Source organism: Asparagus officinalis, chromosome 4, assembly GCF_001876935.1.
Source record: "Asparagus officinalis chromosome 4, Aspof.V1, whole genome shotgun sequence".
NCBI lineage: Eukaryota > Viridiplantae > Streptophyta > Magnoliopsida > Asparagales > Asparagaceae > Asparagus > Asparagus officinalis.
Genome location: NC_033797.1, coordinates 1612839 through 1627388, shown reverse-complemented (window position 1 = coordinate 1627388; position 14550 = coordinate 1612839). Strand labels below are relative to the sequence as shown.

At 37.4% G+C, this 14550-nt stretch overlaps 1 protein-coding gene across 1 annotated transcript; it reads left to right on the top strand.

The window, feature by feature from the left end:
• LOC109836319 (protein ROS1-like) lies at positions 7–12407 on the top strand. The gene is made up of 18 exons (XM_020404181.1): positions 7–85; positions 199–2112; positions 2403–2493; positions 2710–4150; positions 4444–4523; positions 4924–5008; positions 5083–5174; positions 5284–5352; positions 5474–5510; positions 5599–5681; positions 5990–6406; positions 6578–6614; positions 6693–6750; positions 6836–6975; positions 7548–7613; positions 7749–7863; positions 7951–7989; positions 11973–12407. Exons 1-18 carry the CDS (start codon positions 16–18, stop codon positions 12101–12103), a joined length of 4965 nt encoding a protein of 1654 aa, XP_020259770.1. The 5' UTR covers positions 7–15; the 3' UTR covers positions 12104–12407.

Here is a 14550-nt window from a genome sequence, read left to right as displayed (position 1 = left end):
AACGATCCGGCGATCATGAGGCAGATGAGTGCACCTCCGATCATGATCGGTCGCGTTGAACGCCGCGGTTGCCGCGAGATGAAAGGTACCACCTTTGATTTGGTCGGCTACTGTTTTCTTCTCCTTTTTTTTTAAAAAAAAAGTCGGTCGGTCGGTCGGTTGGTGCGCGTTCTCTGTTGATTTCGTTTTTGTTTGCAGCTGACGGATCGCCGTTTCCTTGCTTACCGAACCCCAACTTGTTGCCTCAAAATAACACGGAGAGCAGTAGAGCGCCAAGCTTTAGGGATCTTCTGTTGAATTTCCATCCTGAAAGAATGCAGCAGCAGCAGCAGCAATCTGTGGGGGATTTGGATTGGGGTCGCGGCTTTCAGGATCTTCTGTTGAATTTTCATCCTGAAAGAATGCAGCAGCAGCAGCAGCAATCTGTGGGGGATTTGGATTGGGGTCGCGGAACGGAGAGCTTTCAGGATCTACTGAGGATCGAGTCTGAAAGATTTTTGCAGCAATTTGTAGCGGGAGAAAGACCAGGGGGGGACCAACGTCTGTCGAATCGGCAGCTAGATTCTCCTCGGGCCCAAAATCAAGGCGTAGACTCGTCCAAGAATCAAGGGGGAGGAGTAGACCTGAATAGGACCCCGCCGCAAAATCAGCCGATGACGAGGAGGAGGAAGTATACACCTAAGGTTATTAGAGAGGGAAAGCCTGCAAGAAGAACACCAAGGAAGACCGCGACCCCCAGTTCAGCAGAAAAGAGGAGATGTGTGAGGGAGAAGAAAGACGAGAGCCCGGTGCAAGAGAACCCCACAAGCGCACCAGAAAAGATCAGCGATGATGCCGATAGCACGCGCAGGAAGAAGCCCGTTAGGCGGAGTTTGAATTTTGATTCAGCAGATTCTCAAGCCGCAGGAGATCAATTATCAGGATTGAGGAAAGAAACTGTTGTTGTTTGCTCCCAAGAGCAGGACTCGGTGGCTTTAGAGAGTTCAATTGGCCGTGGTGTTGGATTTGAGAAGCTCGACAGTTCGATGAATGGGAACCTAAGAGCTCCACAGACTCCGAGTCAACCTCCTCGGCCTTCGAGGCAGGAGATGCTGAGAATGAAGTGGCAGGCTGACTTCGGGCGGATGGTAGAGAAGATGAACTCGTCTCAGCAGCAGCCTATTAGAAGAGAGGGAGAGAATCTGAAGAAACTTGCTAGGATGATAAATTGTCGAAACAACCAAGAGAGACATCATCCGCAAGATAGGAACTCAGAGGTCCTATTTCAAGTAGGAAATGGAAATTACAATGGAATCAACAGGGGCAATGGAAACTGCAGTGTGAATTGTACTAATCCATGTCCTCCTGATATTCACAAGAGAAGGAGAGTAGAAAATGGTCACCAGGAAGCCGCACCTAGTGCTTCTTCTAGTGGATGGAAGACTATACATGCCATGCAAACCAGTAGACAAGCGTTCTCCTTTGCAGATGCACAAAGGTCGATGGCCCTTGAGAAAATGCAATCCTCAAAGTATATTTTGGCATCAGATCGTAATGAGAGGGAGACGAGCTACAAACAGGTTCATGACAAAGTAGACCGAAGCCAACCTCCAACTCCTGAAAAAACATCGAGGTGCAGTAATAGTCACGAACATGATATTTATGGACCCAGAGCTCGTGTTGAAGCTCTGATTGGAAAGCAAAAGCAAATGAGACCGAGGGCTAGAAGGCAGAAGAATAAGGAACAAGATCCTCTTGTGAATTCTTTGCCGAGGGCACTTGTACGATACGGAGATCCTATGGAGGAAATTGGCCAAGGATTGGGTAATTTAGACATAAATGGTGGTGATGGAGTTGTTTTTATAATTCAGCCACAAAATGCGCTAGTTCCTTATGCTGGAGGAAGTGGCACTATGGTTCTCTTTAACGGCAACCTCATCAAGAAGCGGAAACCTCGGCCAAAAGTTGATCTGGATCCCGAATCAGATAGGGTTTGGAGACTTTTAATGGGAAAGGAAAGCAGTGTAGGTGAAGAGGGAACAAATATGGATAAGGAGAAGTGGTGGGAGAATGAAAGACGAATTTTTCATGGTCGCGCAGACTCATTCATTGCTAGGATGCATCTGATCCAAGGTATAGTTGTTATTCTTTCTATATTCTTGGTAATCTTGGTACTTCCTGTGATTCTTTTACTCCCGTGAAGAATTCTATGAGTTGACAAAAATGGAATATAGCAAAAGCTTCAGGCTTCATAGATACTGTGTCTAAATGCATACACATTTTCTGTTTGTTGACAAATGGCTTAATGTAATAACCCGGCATAAAACTAATGTTTTTCTCATACATCTATTATTATGTGGTGCTTGTAGTTGCAAATTTAATTTTGAATATGCACTTCTCTTTAGTTATTATCTTCCCTTCAGGTGATAGACGCTTCTCGAAGTGGAAAGGATCAGTTGTGGATTCAGTGATTGGTGTATTTCTTACACAGAATGTCTCAGACCATCTTTCAAGGTGCAAAAGTCATCCCTTAAATTGGGAAGTGATCATCTTCATATCTTATATCTAGTCACAAGCTTTCTCTTGGCCTCTTCAGTTTCTCTGCAAATAAGGATGAAATCATCCAAGGACTTTGAAATTTTTAAAGCAAAATTGAGATTAAAATAGATAATAGAAGTAAGAAGTGGTTTCATTCATTTGCTCATGGTTTTCTATCTTTGATTTGGACAGCTCTGCATTCATGTACCTTGCCGCAAGGTTTCCTCGGTTAAAGGATAATAACAACAACACTGCTAATGTAGAAATTATCAGCAGATCTACAGCTGTCAATGGAGAAGTATCAGAGCAAAAGAGATGTGGCCAAAGCTCGTCAGGAACCAAGGAACCTGAGCAAATGCATAATAAAGAACTGTCTAACAGTACTGAATCACTTGAAAGCAATAATTTAGGTTGTAGCATTGGGCGAGGACTAGGTCATGAATCACCGGACAGCGTTTTAGGCTCTGTCGTTACTTTCACTGCAGTTGAAGGTGATGACAGAAATTCTTCAGACGATGTTGTTTCATCACAGAATTCTTTAGCTTCATCTCAAAATTCTTCAGAATATCCAGATCAGACATCTGAACAGCTCAAACCGATTCCAGTTATGAACTCTGAAGGTGACGAGCTGCTAACTATAGGTAGGGGCAGTGGTGTCAGTTCATTCAGAGAGCTTCTAGATATGGCAGATGGAAAAGTGCTGAATGACTTGAAAGCTACCGGCAACGAAAGCATATTATCGGCAACACACAAGAGTTTGATTGATTGGTCAGCATCCATACGAATTGACAAGAGTCCACCAGTTACAAATGGACCTTATCTCCATGGTTCAAGTTCTTGCACCGACACTTCTAATTCTCTTTTCCACTCATCAGAACATGATTTCTTGAGTTTGTTTGGTGCTCCATCATCTTATGGTTATCAGAATTTTTCGAGCTCATCTTTGAGAACAGAGATATCTGATGTTTTTATAAATGAATATAGCCAGTCTTATTTACCTCCAGCTTCTTTTGAATTAAATCAAAGGATTATAAATGAGTCAATGAGCAGGCAATATGCTACGTATACAGGAAGTTCAACCAATGCTAATGTTGCCTCTCGTGCTGATTCATTTGGAGGAATGAGGCCTCTTCAAAATGAGATACATTGTTGTTGTCAAAATGAGTTCTCTTCAAAGACAAATATTTCTCATTTATGTTTAAATCAACAAGAAGAGAATGAACTTGTGTTTCAACAAAGAGAAAGACAAGCAGAAGTTCACATGGCAAGACCTCAGAAAGCAGTTGAAACTCGTCAATCTTCTTCAAATTTAAACAATGACAATCAGGGGACCAATTTAGGTGCTGGAGGTGTAGCTGAGTCAAATTTAAGAAAAGACACATCTCAGAAGGTTTCATCTGGAACCATGAACAATGAATCAAAGATTAAGAAGGGAAAAATTGAGATTGATAAGAGGACCGATGACTGGGATAATCTGCGAAAAGAGGCAGAAAATGATGGTGCGAAAAAAGAACGAAGCAATGACACAATGGACTCACTGGACTATGAGGCATTAAGGAATGCAGATGTGGGTGAAATATCGAATACTATCCGAGAACGAGGCATGAACAACAAGCTGGCAGAACGAATCAAGGTAAGCCTAGAAAAATGTCCTAAATAGAAGTTAAATCTTGATGAGTCTAATGGAGGAGGATTCAGTTCATTAATCAAACAAAATCAATTTCGAGTATATATTTATACCCATATTGAATTGCAATTTATTCATGTAACTTGTGGTCACTGCCATCCTTTTAGTATGGAATAACAAAAATACTTCTCATAGATTATGGTTACCATTTCTAGCTACAGATTGTCATCCAAAATCAGTTTACAGTTAATTTGTTTTTCCAGAACTTGGTTAATCTAATTATGATTACCTCTTTCCAGGACTTCCTCAATCGGCTGGTTAGGGATCATGGAAGCATCGATCTTGAATGGTTAAGATACGTTCCACCAGAAAAAGCAAAGTAAGAGCTATAATGTAAATCGTGTATTGACTCTTAAACCAGCAGTAAAGGGAGTTTGCAATTTCATCCTATATGTATATATTCCACCTAATTTTTCTGTTTGCTCCAATCTCATGTGAAGCATCTTGAAAACTCGGGCCCCAACACGCACACGCTAAAAAAGGAGTCTCGTTCTTGCATAGAGAGTGGTTGAGAGAAGCTGTATTCACCTTAGAAATTTATTATCGCTGTCTGCCATGGAGGTGATGTTCCAAATAAAGGGCAGTGGGCATTCCATACATATGTTTGCTGTTTATGTGATTTCCATTGTACTGGATGTCTTTGACTATGGTCCTTCTAGATTAGGTTACACTTGCATTTACTCTAAGTTGTCCAGTGTATTTTCTTATGGTATTTTCAGGGACTACCTTCTAAGCATAAATGGGCTGGGGCTCAAGAGTGTTGAATGTGTTCGGCTTTTGACACTTCACCATCTAGCTTTTCCTGTAAGGATTCTATTGTAACGGACTGACTTATCAAGGCCTGCCTTTATTCTTCATCTAATTGTATCATTTACAAGGTTGACACGAATGTTGGTCGCATTGCTGTGAGGCTGGGATGGGTTCCACTTCAACCCTTGCCAGAATCTCTTCAGTTACATCTTTTAGAAATGTAAGCATCTTGACGTTGTTGGCTATTAGTTGATTCATTAACAAGCTTGTCACAAGGTATGCTAAAAGGAAATAGCTGTAATTTTTTTTCTCTCTCGTGTCCAATGAAGGTACCCTATACTGGAGACAATTCAAAAGTACCTTTGGCCTCGGCTATGTAAACTTGATCAGCGGACATTGTACACTCTATCATCCTATTTCAAGGATCCTTTTTTATTTTCATATATAGATTATCTCAACATTTCAACCTGTATTGACATGTAAAACAACTAATTCTAGTCTTATGTCTTAATTTTTCAGATATGAGCTGCACTATCAGTTAATTACTTTTGGCAAGGTGATTATTGAGCTGATTTCGGGTAGTATATGCAAGTGATGAATCGATTCATATACATGATAAAGCAGTTCTATGAGTTTTCATGCAGGTTTTCTGTACAAAGAGCAAGCCAAATTGTAATGCTTGCCCAATGAGAGGAGAGTGCAAACACTTTGCAAGTGCATTTGCCAGGTATGCTATACACTTTAAACAATAATTTCATTGAAATGCTTGCCAGTATATGGTAATTAATTATGTTGCTCCACTTAATACCTGTTAGCGAAATATGTAACATATGATAAATGTGCGTCTACTACGATGTATCTTGTGTGTGTCTAGATACAACATACCATGTGATAAGCCCAGATACAATGTGACATAGTGATGCATAAATTAACTAAATTCTGGGGAAGCCTTGATTTGGATTTCTATATATGTCAACGACTCAACATTCATTATTACAAAATGGAAGTTATTGATGCACCAAATTTGTCTTGCAGTGCAAGGCTTGCTCTTCCAGGACCAGAAGAGAAACGTTTGGTGAGCTCAACAATTCCTGTTTCCTCCACAACAACTGATGGATCAGTTCCCATCCCAATGCCCTTACCTCAACTTGATGGGAGCACGCACTTAAGGGAACAAACTGCTCCTAAAATCTGTGAGCCTATCGTTGAGGAACCTGGAACGCCAGAACCTGAGCATATAGAAACAACAGAAATTGATATAGAAGATGCTTTTGATAATGATCCTGATGGAATTCCTACAATAAAGCTCAATCTGGAAGAGTTCACTCAAAATTTGCAACATTATATGGACAGTGATTTGTCAAAGGCGTTAGTTGCTATAATTCCAGAAGCTGCATCCATCCCCATGCCTAAGCTGAAAAATGTGAATCGGTTGCGTACAGAACATCTAGTGTATGTTGTTACACTATTGTTCTTGCTAGTTGTTGCTTACTAGAAAAACAAGCTAGTAACGTTTTAATGTATCATTGAGCATTGTTGAGGAAGCACTGATGAAGGTTTGATATGGGCGGTTATTATTGAGTAATTATTTATACAAGCTGACCTTATCTCTTAATCTTGCAGGTATGAACTTCCAGATTCACATCCTCTTTTGGATGGGGTAAGATATACATTCATATGTTCCAATTGGCATGACTTTAGACATGTTAATTTATTTGCTCCTTAAATCTTGTTACAGCTGGACAAAAGAGAGGCTGATGATCCCTGCCCCTATCTTCTAGCTATATGGACCCCAGGCAAGCACATTGTTTGTGGTCGGAAATCTAAGACATGCTTGCATCTAAATTTTATTACTTATGCACTTGCAATGGCATGTAACAGGTGAAACTGCTCAATCAATTGAGCCCCCATCTGCATGCTGCAACACCAAGAACACTGGTAAATTGTGTGACAGGAATACATGCTTTAGTTGCAATAGCATACGAGAAGCACAAGCTCAGACGGTCAGAGGGACACTTTTGGTAATGCTAAGTTCTTTTTATATTTATATATGACCTGTGTGTAATATCTTATATTTAATGATGACTCATCACTAAAGTACAAACTTATATACACCCACAAAGGATTATTCTAGATGATTTCTGTTATTTGTATGTCAACTTGAACAGATTCCATGTAGGACAGCAAATAGAGGAAGTTTTCCACTCAATGGCACATATTACCATGTTAATGAGGTAAATATTGTGTCCTTATGATAAAATTGAATGTTGTAAATGATTCTGACTTCACTAATGTCCTTGTAGTAAAATACTTAAACAAGTATAAATTTTGATGCAGGTATTTGCAGATCATGATTCTAGTCGTAATCCAATTGACGTCCCTAGGGACTGGATATGGAATCTTCCAAGACGAACTGTATATTTTGGAACATCTATACCAACAATATTTAAAGGTATTAAGATAATGTCTAGACACTATCGTCTAGAATAATAGTATTTGAATCATATACTGACGGCGTGTAAATCGCCTATACTGGTAGCCCACAAAGGATTATTCTAGATGATTTCTGTTATTTGTATGTCAACTTGAACAGATTCCATGTAGGACAGCAAATAGAGGAAGTTTTCCACTCAATGGCACATATTTTCAAGTTAATGAGGTAAATATTGTGTCCTTATGTTAAAATTGAATGTTGCAAATGATAGCACTCTGTGCAACTGACTTCGCTGTGTGCAACTGACTTCACTAATGTCCTTGTAGTAAAATACTAAAACAAGTATAAATTTTGATGCAGGTATTTGCAGATCATGATTCTAGTCGTAATCCAATTGACGTCCCTAGGGACTGGATATGGAATCTTCCAAGACGAACTGTATATTTTGGAACATCTATACCAACAATATTTAAAGGTATTAAGATAATGTCTAGACACTATCGTCTAGAATAATAGTATTTGAATCATATACTGACGGCGTGTAAATCGCCTATACTGGTAGGACTTACAACTGAAGGGATACAACAATGCTTCTGGAGAGGTATGTATCTGATTACAGATCCTTTATATAACTTTTAAAACTGGGAAGGGCGTATGGTGACTACTTCTGTAGCTTTATTTTGGTAACTTTTCATTAAATCTGGGTTAATTGCGCATAGACCCCTGTAGTTCTAATGTTGCAGATAGAACCTCTGAGTGAAATTTTTGACTCTTTTACCCTCAAAAAGAGAAAATTATTTTCTGGCAAATAGGCCTCCCGAGAGTAAAAGAGAACAATTTCACTCAGGGGGTCTATCCGCAATTGGGTGATAGTACAGGGGGTCTATCCACAACAATTGAACTACAAGGATTATATCCACTATTGAGTGATAGAAAGTGGGCCAACCCACAATTAACCCTAAGAAAATTTCAGTGTTTTTGCTCTGCACATTGCATGTAAATCTTCTTTGGTCAATATTAGCCTAGCTAGCTAGTTAGTTATGATATGTCTTGTTTACGAATCTTCTTTCCATCTTCAGAAGCTTTGAGCAAAGTACACCTCCTCAGTGTCTCCGCCACCGCCGCCACCATCTCTTCCAGCATTGATAGTTCGATGCTGGCATTAACAGTCACTATTAGCGACAGTTTTCACACCCATCCCGCGTATACATTTGTATACTGAAACTATGGATATCTTGATGGTACTAATTTTTGTAATTGGTCATGGGTATTAAAATAGTCAATTAGTCATAGGTATTAAAGTAGTCAATTGCTTCTTTTTGCATAAACCAGTGGCTACAAGTCTTTCTTTAAATCCAAATTTACCCGGTTTAGGTTTATATTTAAAAATAATTCAGAAATTTTATGGATAATTCAGAGGAAATTAATGTACGTCCAGGAGGTGAATCTATTAGTAGCTCGTTTTATTAAATGTAAACCAATCTATTTCATATTGATGGTCTCTTTCTAAGGGAAACAAATTCAATAAGTTGAGTCAAAGTATAATCTCAACATTATGTATGCTAATACAATCAAAAGTTAAGTTAAAATTCAAAAAAGATAAAATATTTGCTTCATCATTCTGTGAAATTTGCAACCAAGCCAAAACAATTCTCCTGTTCCAATCCTTTTACTTCTTCTTAATTCAGTACTTTTTTGTTCCTCTTATTGAGAGGCAAGTTAAACATATTTATCATTTTACGAACGTTGAATTTAGATGCAGTCAATTGGCATAGTTCCATTCTTAGGACCTTCAGAACCAGCTAATGTTACTTAGTGCAGTACAACTCCCCATCTTGAAATATCCAAAAGAAGGTTTTCTGTTACCTTTGATAATCTTTCTTTCATCTGTATGGTTTGATGTTCATTTGCAAGATAGAGTTGAACCTTAGATTCCCTCTAGACCAAGCATGACTGCAGCAGTGCCTTTGCTGAGAGGTTTCATTTATCTATCTTGTTCATGTGATGGTCTATTCTCTATCTTTTTCCTAGATTTTCTAATGGCAGAGATTGTTAATTTTGAGTTTTCCATGTCAAACAAATTAGAAGACATAATCATGGACATTATAGCAGGCTAATCACTAATAACCTTCCCTTCTCTCTCATAACCAGAGATATCACGTGCAAGCGAGTTAATGGTCAATCTGTAACATGAATATGCATGATTGTACTGGTTACAACAAACATAGTAAGTAAGATTATAAAATATATATTCAAGTTATATACATTAATAATTACTTGACTAATCATAATTTTCTATTATAAAAGGAGATGAATAATATGAATACATCCAAATTAAATAAAATTGTGAAACTGTCATTCCATGGTTGGGACCTCAGAACAAGCTGATCTTACTACTGATGTGCAACTCCATGTCTGGAAATCTCCAAAACAACTTTTTCTCTTCTCTTTAATCTTCCTTCCTTGCCTATATGAACTGTTGCTCATTTGCAACTAGAACTCTTTAAATCTTAGATTCTGTTGAGACCAAGCTTAACTGCAGAAGTGCTTTTGCTGAAAGATATAAGCCATGTCAGTCACAATTGGACTATCAAAGATATTATTCTTGTTGTTCCCTCTGGAGCATCACGTTCCTTGATTGTGCAATATTCCTGACATAGCTGATGTCCATATTGCTCTTACGTAAAGCAAAATGCACTTGCACTCACTATCCAAGTTTGTTTCTTCTTATTAATTGAACAGCTTCATTTGCGTCTTTGCCTCCTCTTTGGTTTCCATTTTCATTCCTCATAATGTACAAGAAGCCCTCAAGCATCCTGGTTGAAAACTGTCAATGGAAGATGGGAGATGAGATGCATGCTCTTCGATAGAATCACACCTAGCAATTAGTTAGTCCTTCAGGTGGTAAAATAGGTGGGTATTGTTGAGTATTCACAGTGAAATACATTCCAAATATTATAGTCCAGTGACTTAAAGCTCGCCTGGTGGCTAATAACTACTCAACAGTATGGAGTTGATTATAATGAGACTTTTTATTCTATTGCCAAACTCACCTCTGTTCAGGTAATGATCTGTATTGCATCCAGTCACAGTGGCCACTTCATCAACTTGATGTCAAGAATTCATTTCTTAGCAGAGACTTAATCAAGGTTATACATGATCAAGAATACATTTCTTAGCAGAGACTTAATCAAGGTTATACATGATGGTTTTGAGTGAAAGGGGAGATTTTCGTATGTTTGCTCAAAAGGCCTCTCTATAGACTAAAGTCGTCTACTCCGTCCTGGTCCAAGAAGTTTGGAAAAGTAGTTCGTTCTTGGATTCAGATACTCTCCACTTACCAAAAAATAGTGGAGAGGTCGCTACTTTGCTTTCAATCATTGATTGTTCAATGTATGATTGTGATACGTCTTCTAGGCTGTAAAATAGAAATATGTGCGATTCATAGGGATCTGGTAAGTGTTGTATATGGAATCAATCACAATTCTTCACAACTAACCATTGAACAAACAATGGTTATAATTGAAAATAGTGACCTCTCCACTACTTTTGGGAGTGCAGAGGATCCAAATGCTTCGCTCTTACGACTTTCTAGAAGTAAGATAGACTATTCCCTTTTCACAAGAAAGGGAAACAGGGGCATGTGATCCTATTGGTATGCAGGTGAAATCATTGTCATCTATAGGTAGGGGTGCCAAAAAATATCCGTATCCGTTACGATGTGGATATGGTTACTGATATCTATATCCGCTAGGATATGGTTATGGATACGGATATGTAACTAAATCTTTGGATCCGTATCCGAAAGATCCGAATATATATGGGTCATACAATTATGATTGTTTTTATTCTCAGATTAATGAATTTGAGGTTTGATGTTGATGATCAAGAGATCTAATCTTAGCTTTTCGGATGTAACAAACATATTAATGAAGTATCTTGTATCATATGAACCATACTCTTTTCAATATTATATGGTTCTTATATCCGTTTTGTGCTTGCATATATACCCACATGTATATCCACAACCATATTGGGATTTGGCGGATATGGATATGGGTTTTTCGTACTGAGACACATCCATATCTAAATCCGTTTCCGTAATTGGTAAGCAGATACAAATATTGTAAGTATCACATCTGAACCATATCCAAACCATTAACACCCCTCTTGATAGGCCTAAATTTTGCTCACATTTCTTTGATCAATACGAGAGGAAGATTCTGTCTTGATGTCAGTTAAGATAAAAGTCTGAGGTAGAAGACTCTTGTACCCTGGGAAATCCACCTGCCAAGTATTCCATTTTGCTCAGAATTTTCCTTGTGAAGCACCGTGATTTTTCTGGTATTCAAGCCGTCCTGAATAAAGGAATTTTCCTTGTGAACTATTTTACATTCTTTTACACTTGAGAAAATATTATCCTTCAAGTTTGCCTCATTTCCCTGTCAGTTATCCATCTTATTGTATTGTGATGTCACCAATTTTGTATGCCATAACATTTTCAGTTAGTAATCAAACTGGCTGGTGCTTGCTTCACTCTGATATGTAATATAGAATTATCATTTTGGTGTGTGAACTGCTCAGGGTTTGTCTGCGTGAGGGGATTTGATCGGACAGCAAGAGCACCAAGGCCTCTCTTTGCAAGGCTACACTGTCCCGCGAGCAAAGTAACCAAAAACAAAGCAGCAGCAGCAGCAGCAAACGAGAAGACTTAATGGCCAGGTTCGAAAAATACGAGCCAGTTCGGAGTATTTTTTTTTTCATCTCACGACCCTCAGCCTTCTATCTAATTGTATGAATAGGACAGTGTATCGTAATGTTCAATCTCGCAAATTTGTCGTCCTATCTTTGGGATGCTATGAAATTTATGTGATCACAAAGGAGGGCTATGTTTATACTTGTACGTATGTATCATGTATCTTTGTCTCAAATAATAAGTAAAATCATCACAAAAGGTGTATAATTAATGCAATCTTGCATAAAGTGCTGGTTCTTCTCAGAACACGAGCTTTGTGTTTTCTTTGTTGTTCTGCGTCTCAACAGAATAAGACATCATACTGTGAACTGACTGTAGAAATATTGTTCAGTATTCGTGTTCATGTGTTGAATGAACTTGTGAATAGATAAATTGCGGGTAGAAAAATAAAATATTATTTACTGAGAACAAAAATGTAGCCATCCCCATTTGCACGGCAGCAGGTCGGTGGCATTGTGCCCTCCCAAATAATCAATCACGTGACTAGCATTAATCTCAACAAATAATTGAGGGCTAAATTATCACATGTATATATATATAATACACTCCACATCAGTGATTTACATGATTTTTTTTTTATTTTTTTTGCAGGCGACCAAACGTTTGGGTCTATTTGCACAATGAGCCAAAGAAAAAAAAACCAAATTAATGCTGGAGTAAGAAAAAAGACAATAAAGTGATTTAAAAAGGTCAAGAAAAAGCTACTAATCTGATAACTTAATCAGTAATTAAGTAATTAAAGATATATATCACGTGATTAGCACTATTTCCGAAGCATTCCGCAAATTTTTAGGTAGATCCACGTGCTTATTTATAGGTCGACGAGCTTATCATAATTCTAACCTCGTCCAGCGCAAAAATTTCAAGATAAAAAAAACGCAGGGAGCATACTTATCTATAGATTTCATGGTAAAAAAAAAGATATTTTAAGTTGTGAAATTTTTCGAAAGTGATGCTTGTAATTTCAAACAGCAGAAAGGGAACTCTGTGATAGTTAACACAATTATACTTTTTATTTTACTGATTTATTATTAATTACGCGGTCTACTTTGTTGACCCAGTGACATTTGAATTCAGCAAAGTACTCTAAAGAAGAAAATTTAAAAATGAAAATACCTAAAAAAAAATTACTATTGTTGTAAGTCATGACGGCATGAATTGTGCAATTTTCAATCAACCAATCCCAATAAATTACTCATCATATTCTTTTCAACTATGGCTACAGCTTGGAATCAGCATTTTTCAACCAGTAACGCTTTGTTTTTTAATACGGCCCAATATAAATTACAGAATTAATATATACGTTTACATGTCATTTCCAATTTAGATACAAAACAACGGCTGAATGATACGCTCCATGATCACACCGTTGATGATGGGATGCCGATGATGTATAAATTCAAACTGATTGCGTTGGATTGAGATTCTCTGTATTTTTTTTTTTATTGTAGAGAGAGTTAAGTGGGTCATTAACATTGTCATTAACCTTGCTATTAAAGGATTTTTTATACAGTTTTTATGAAATATATCATTCATGTGATCGATCCGTTGAATAATATGCAGAGATTCTCAACAATCAAGAAGGATGCAAAAGATCTCATAATATTTATTAAAGTTTTATGTGCTAATTAATTCTTCATCTAGGAATTTTGTGACGCCCTAACATGTTGACTATCATATAATTTATATGTGTTGAATGTACATATTCATATAATCATAAGTGATAGTTGATTATTATTTTTTATATGTGTGATTTTATTTATTTGCTGCTCCCAATTGTTTGTGAATTTTTCAACTCAAGAGGTCCTTAGATGAGGGAATATGGAATTAAAGGCTAGAAAAATAATCAAGTCAAGCTTGAACCTGTATTTAAAAGTCAAGGAATATACCAAGAGAGATCTTTTTTTTTTTTTGTAAGTCTAATTCAAGGGCTAACTTTGAATTTCCCCAGTCAACCTTTGAATTCATAGCAGACAAATACATATGCAAATCTTAGCATACTTATAAAAGGTTCTAGAATCGGAATATTCAATTTAGATTCGGTACAGAGATTCCAGTTAATGAGGCCACGGGTATTAAATTTTTGGATACGTAATTTAATCTTCCAAAAACTATTTCTTTGTTACTTATTGGTATGTCATTTAATTTGATTTTCCCCGGTTACTTCTGATTAAGGAATATCCAATTTTAGGAATGACATTTAATTCGATTTTCCGCGGGCATTATTATTATTATTATTATTATTTACTTTTGATCATTTTCCCCAATTTACTTTCCATATCGAAACATGAGGCTCATTTAAGAAAAGTTTAGCTGTGTATGAACAATTTTGAATAAATACAAAGCTAGATAGAAAGAGAGTGCGGATAAAGTAATTTATTATGTTGAAAAAGAGACCGAAAGCAT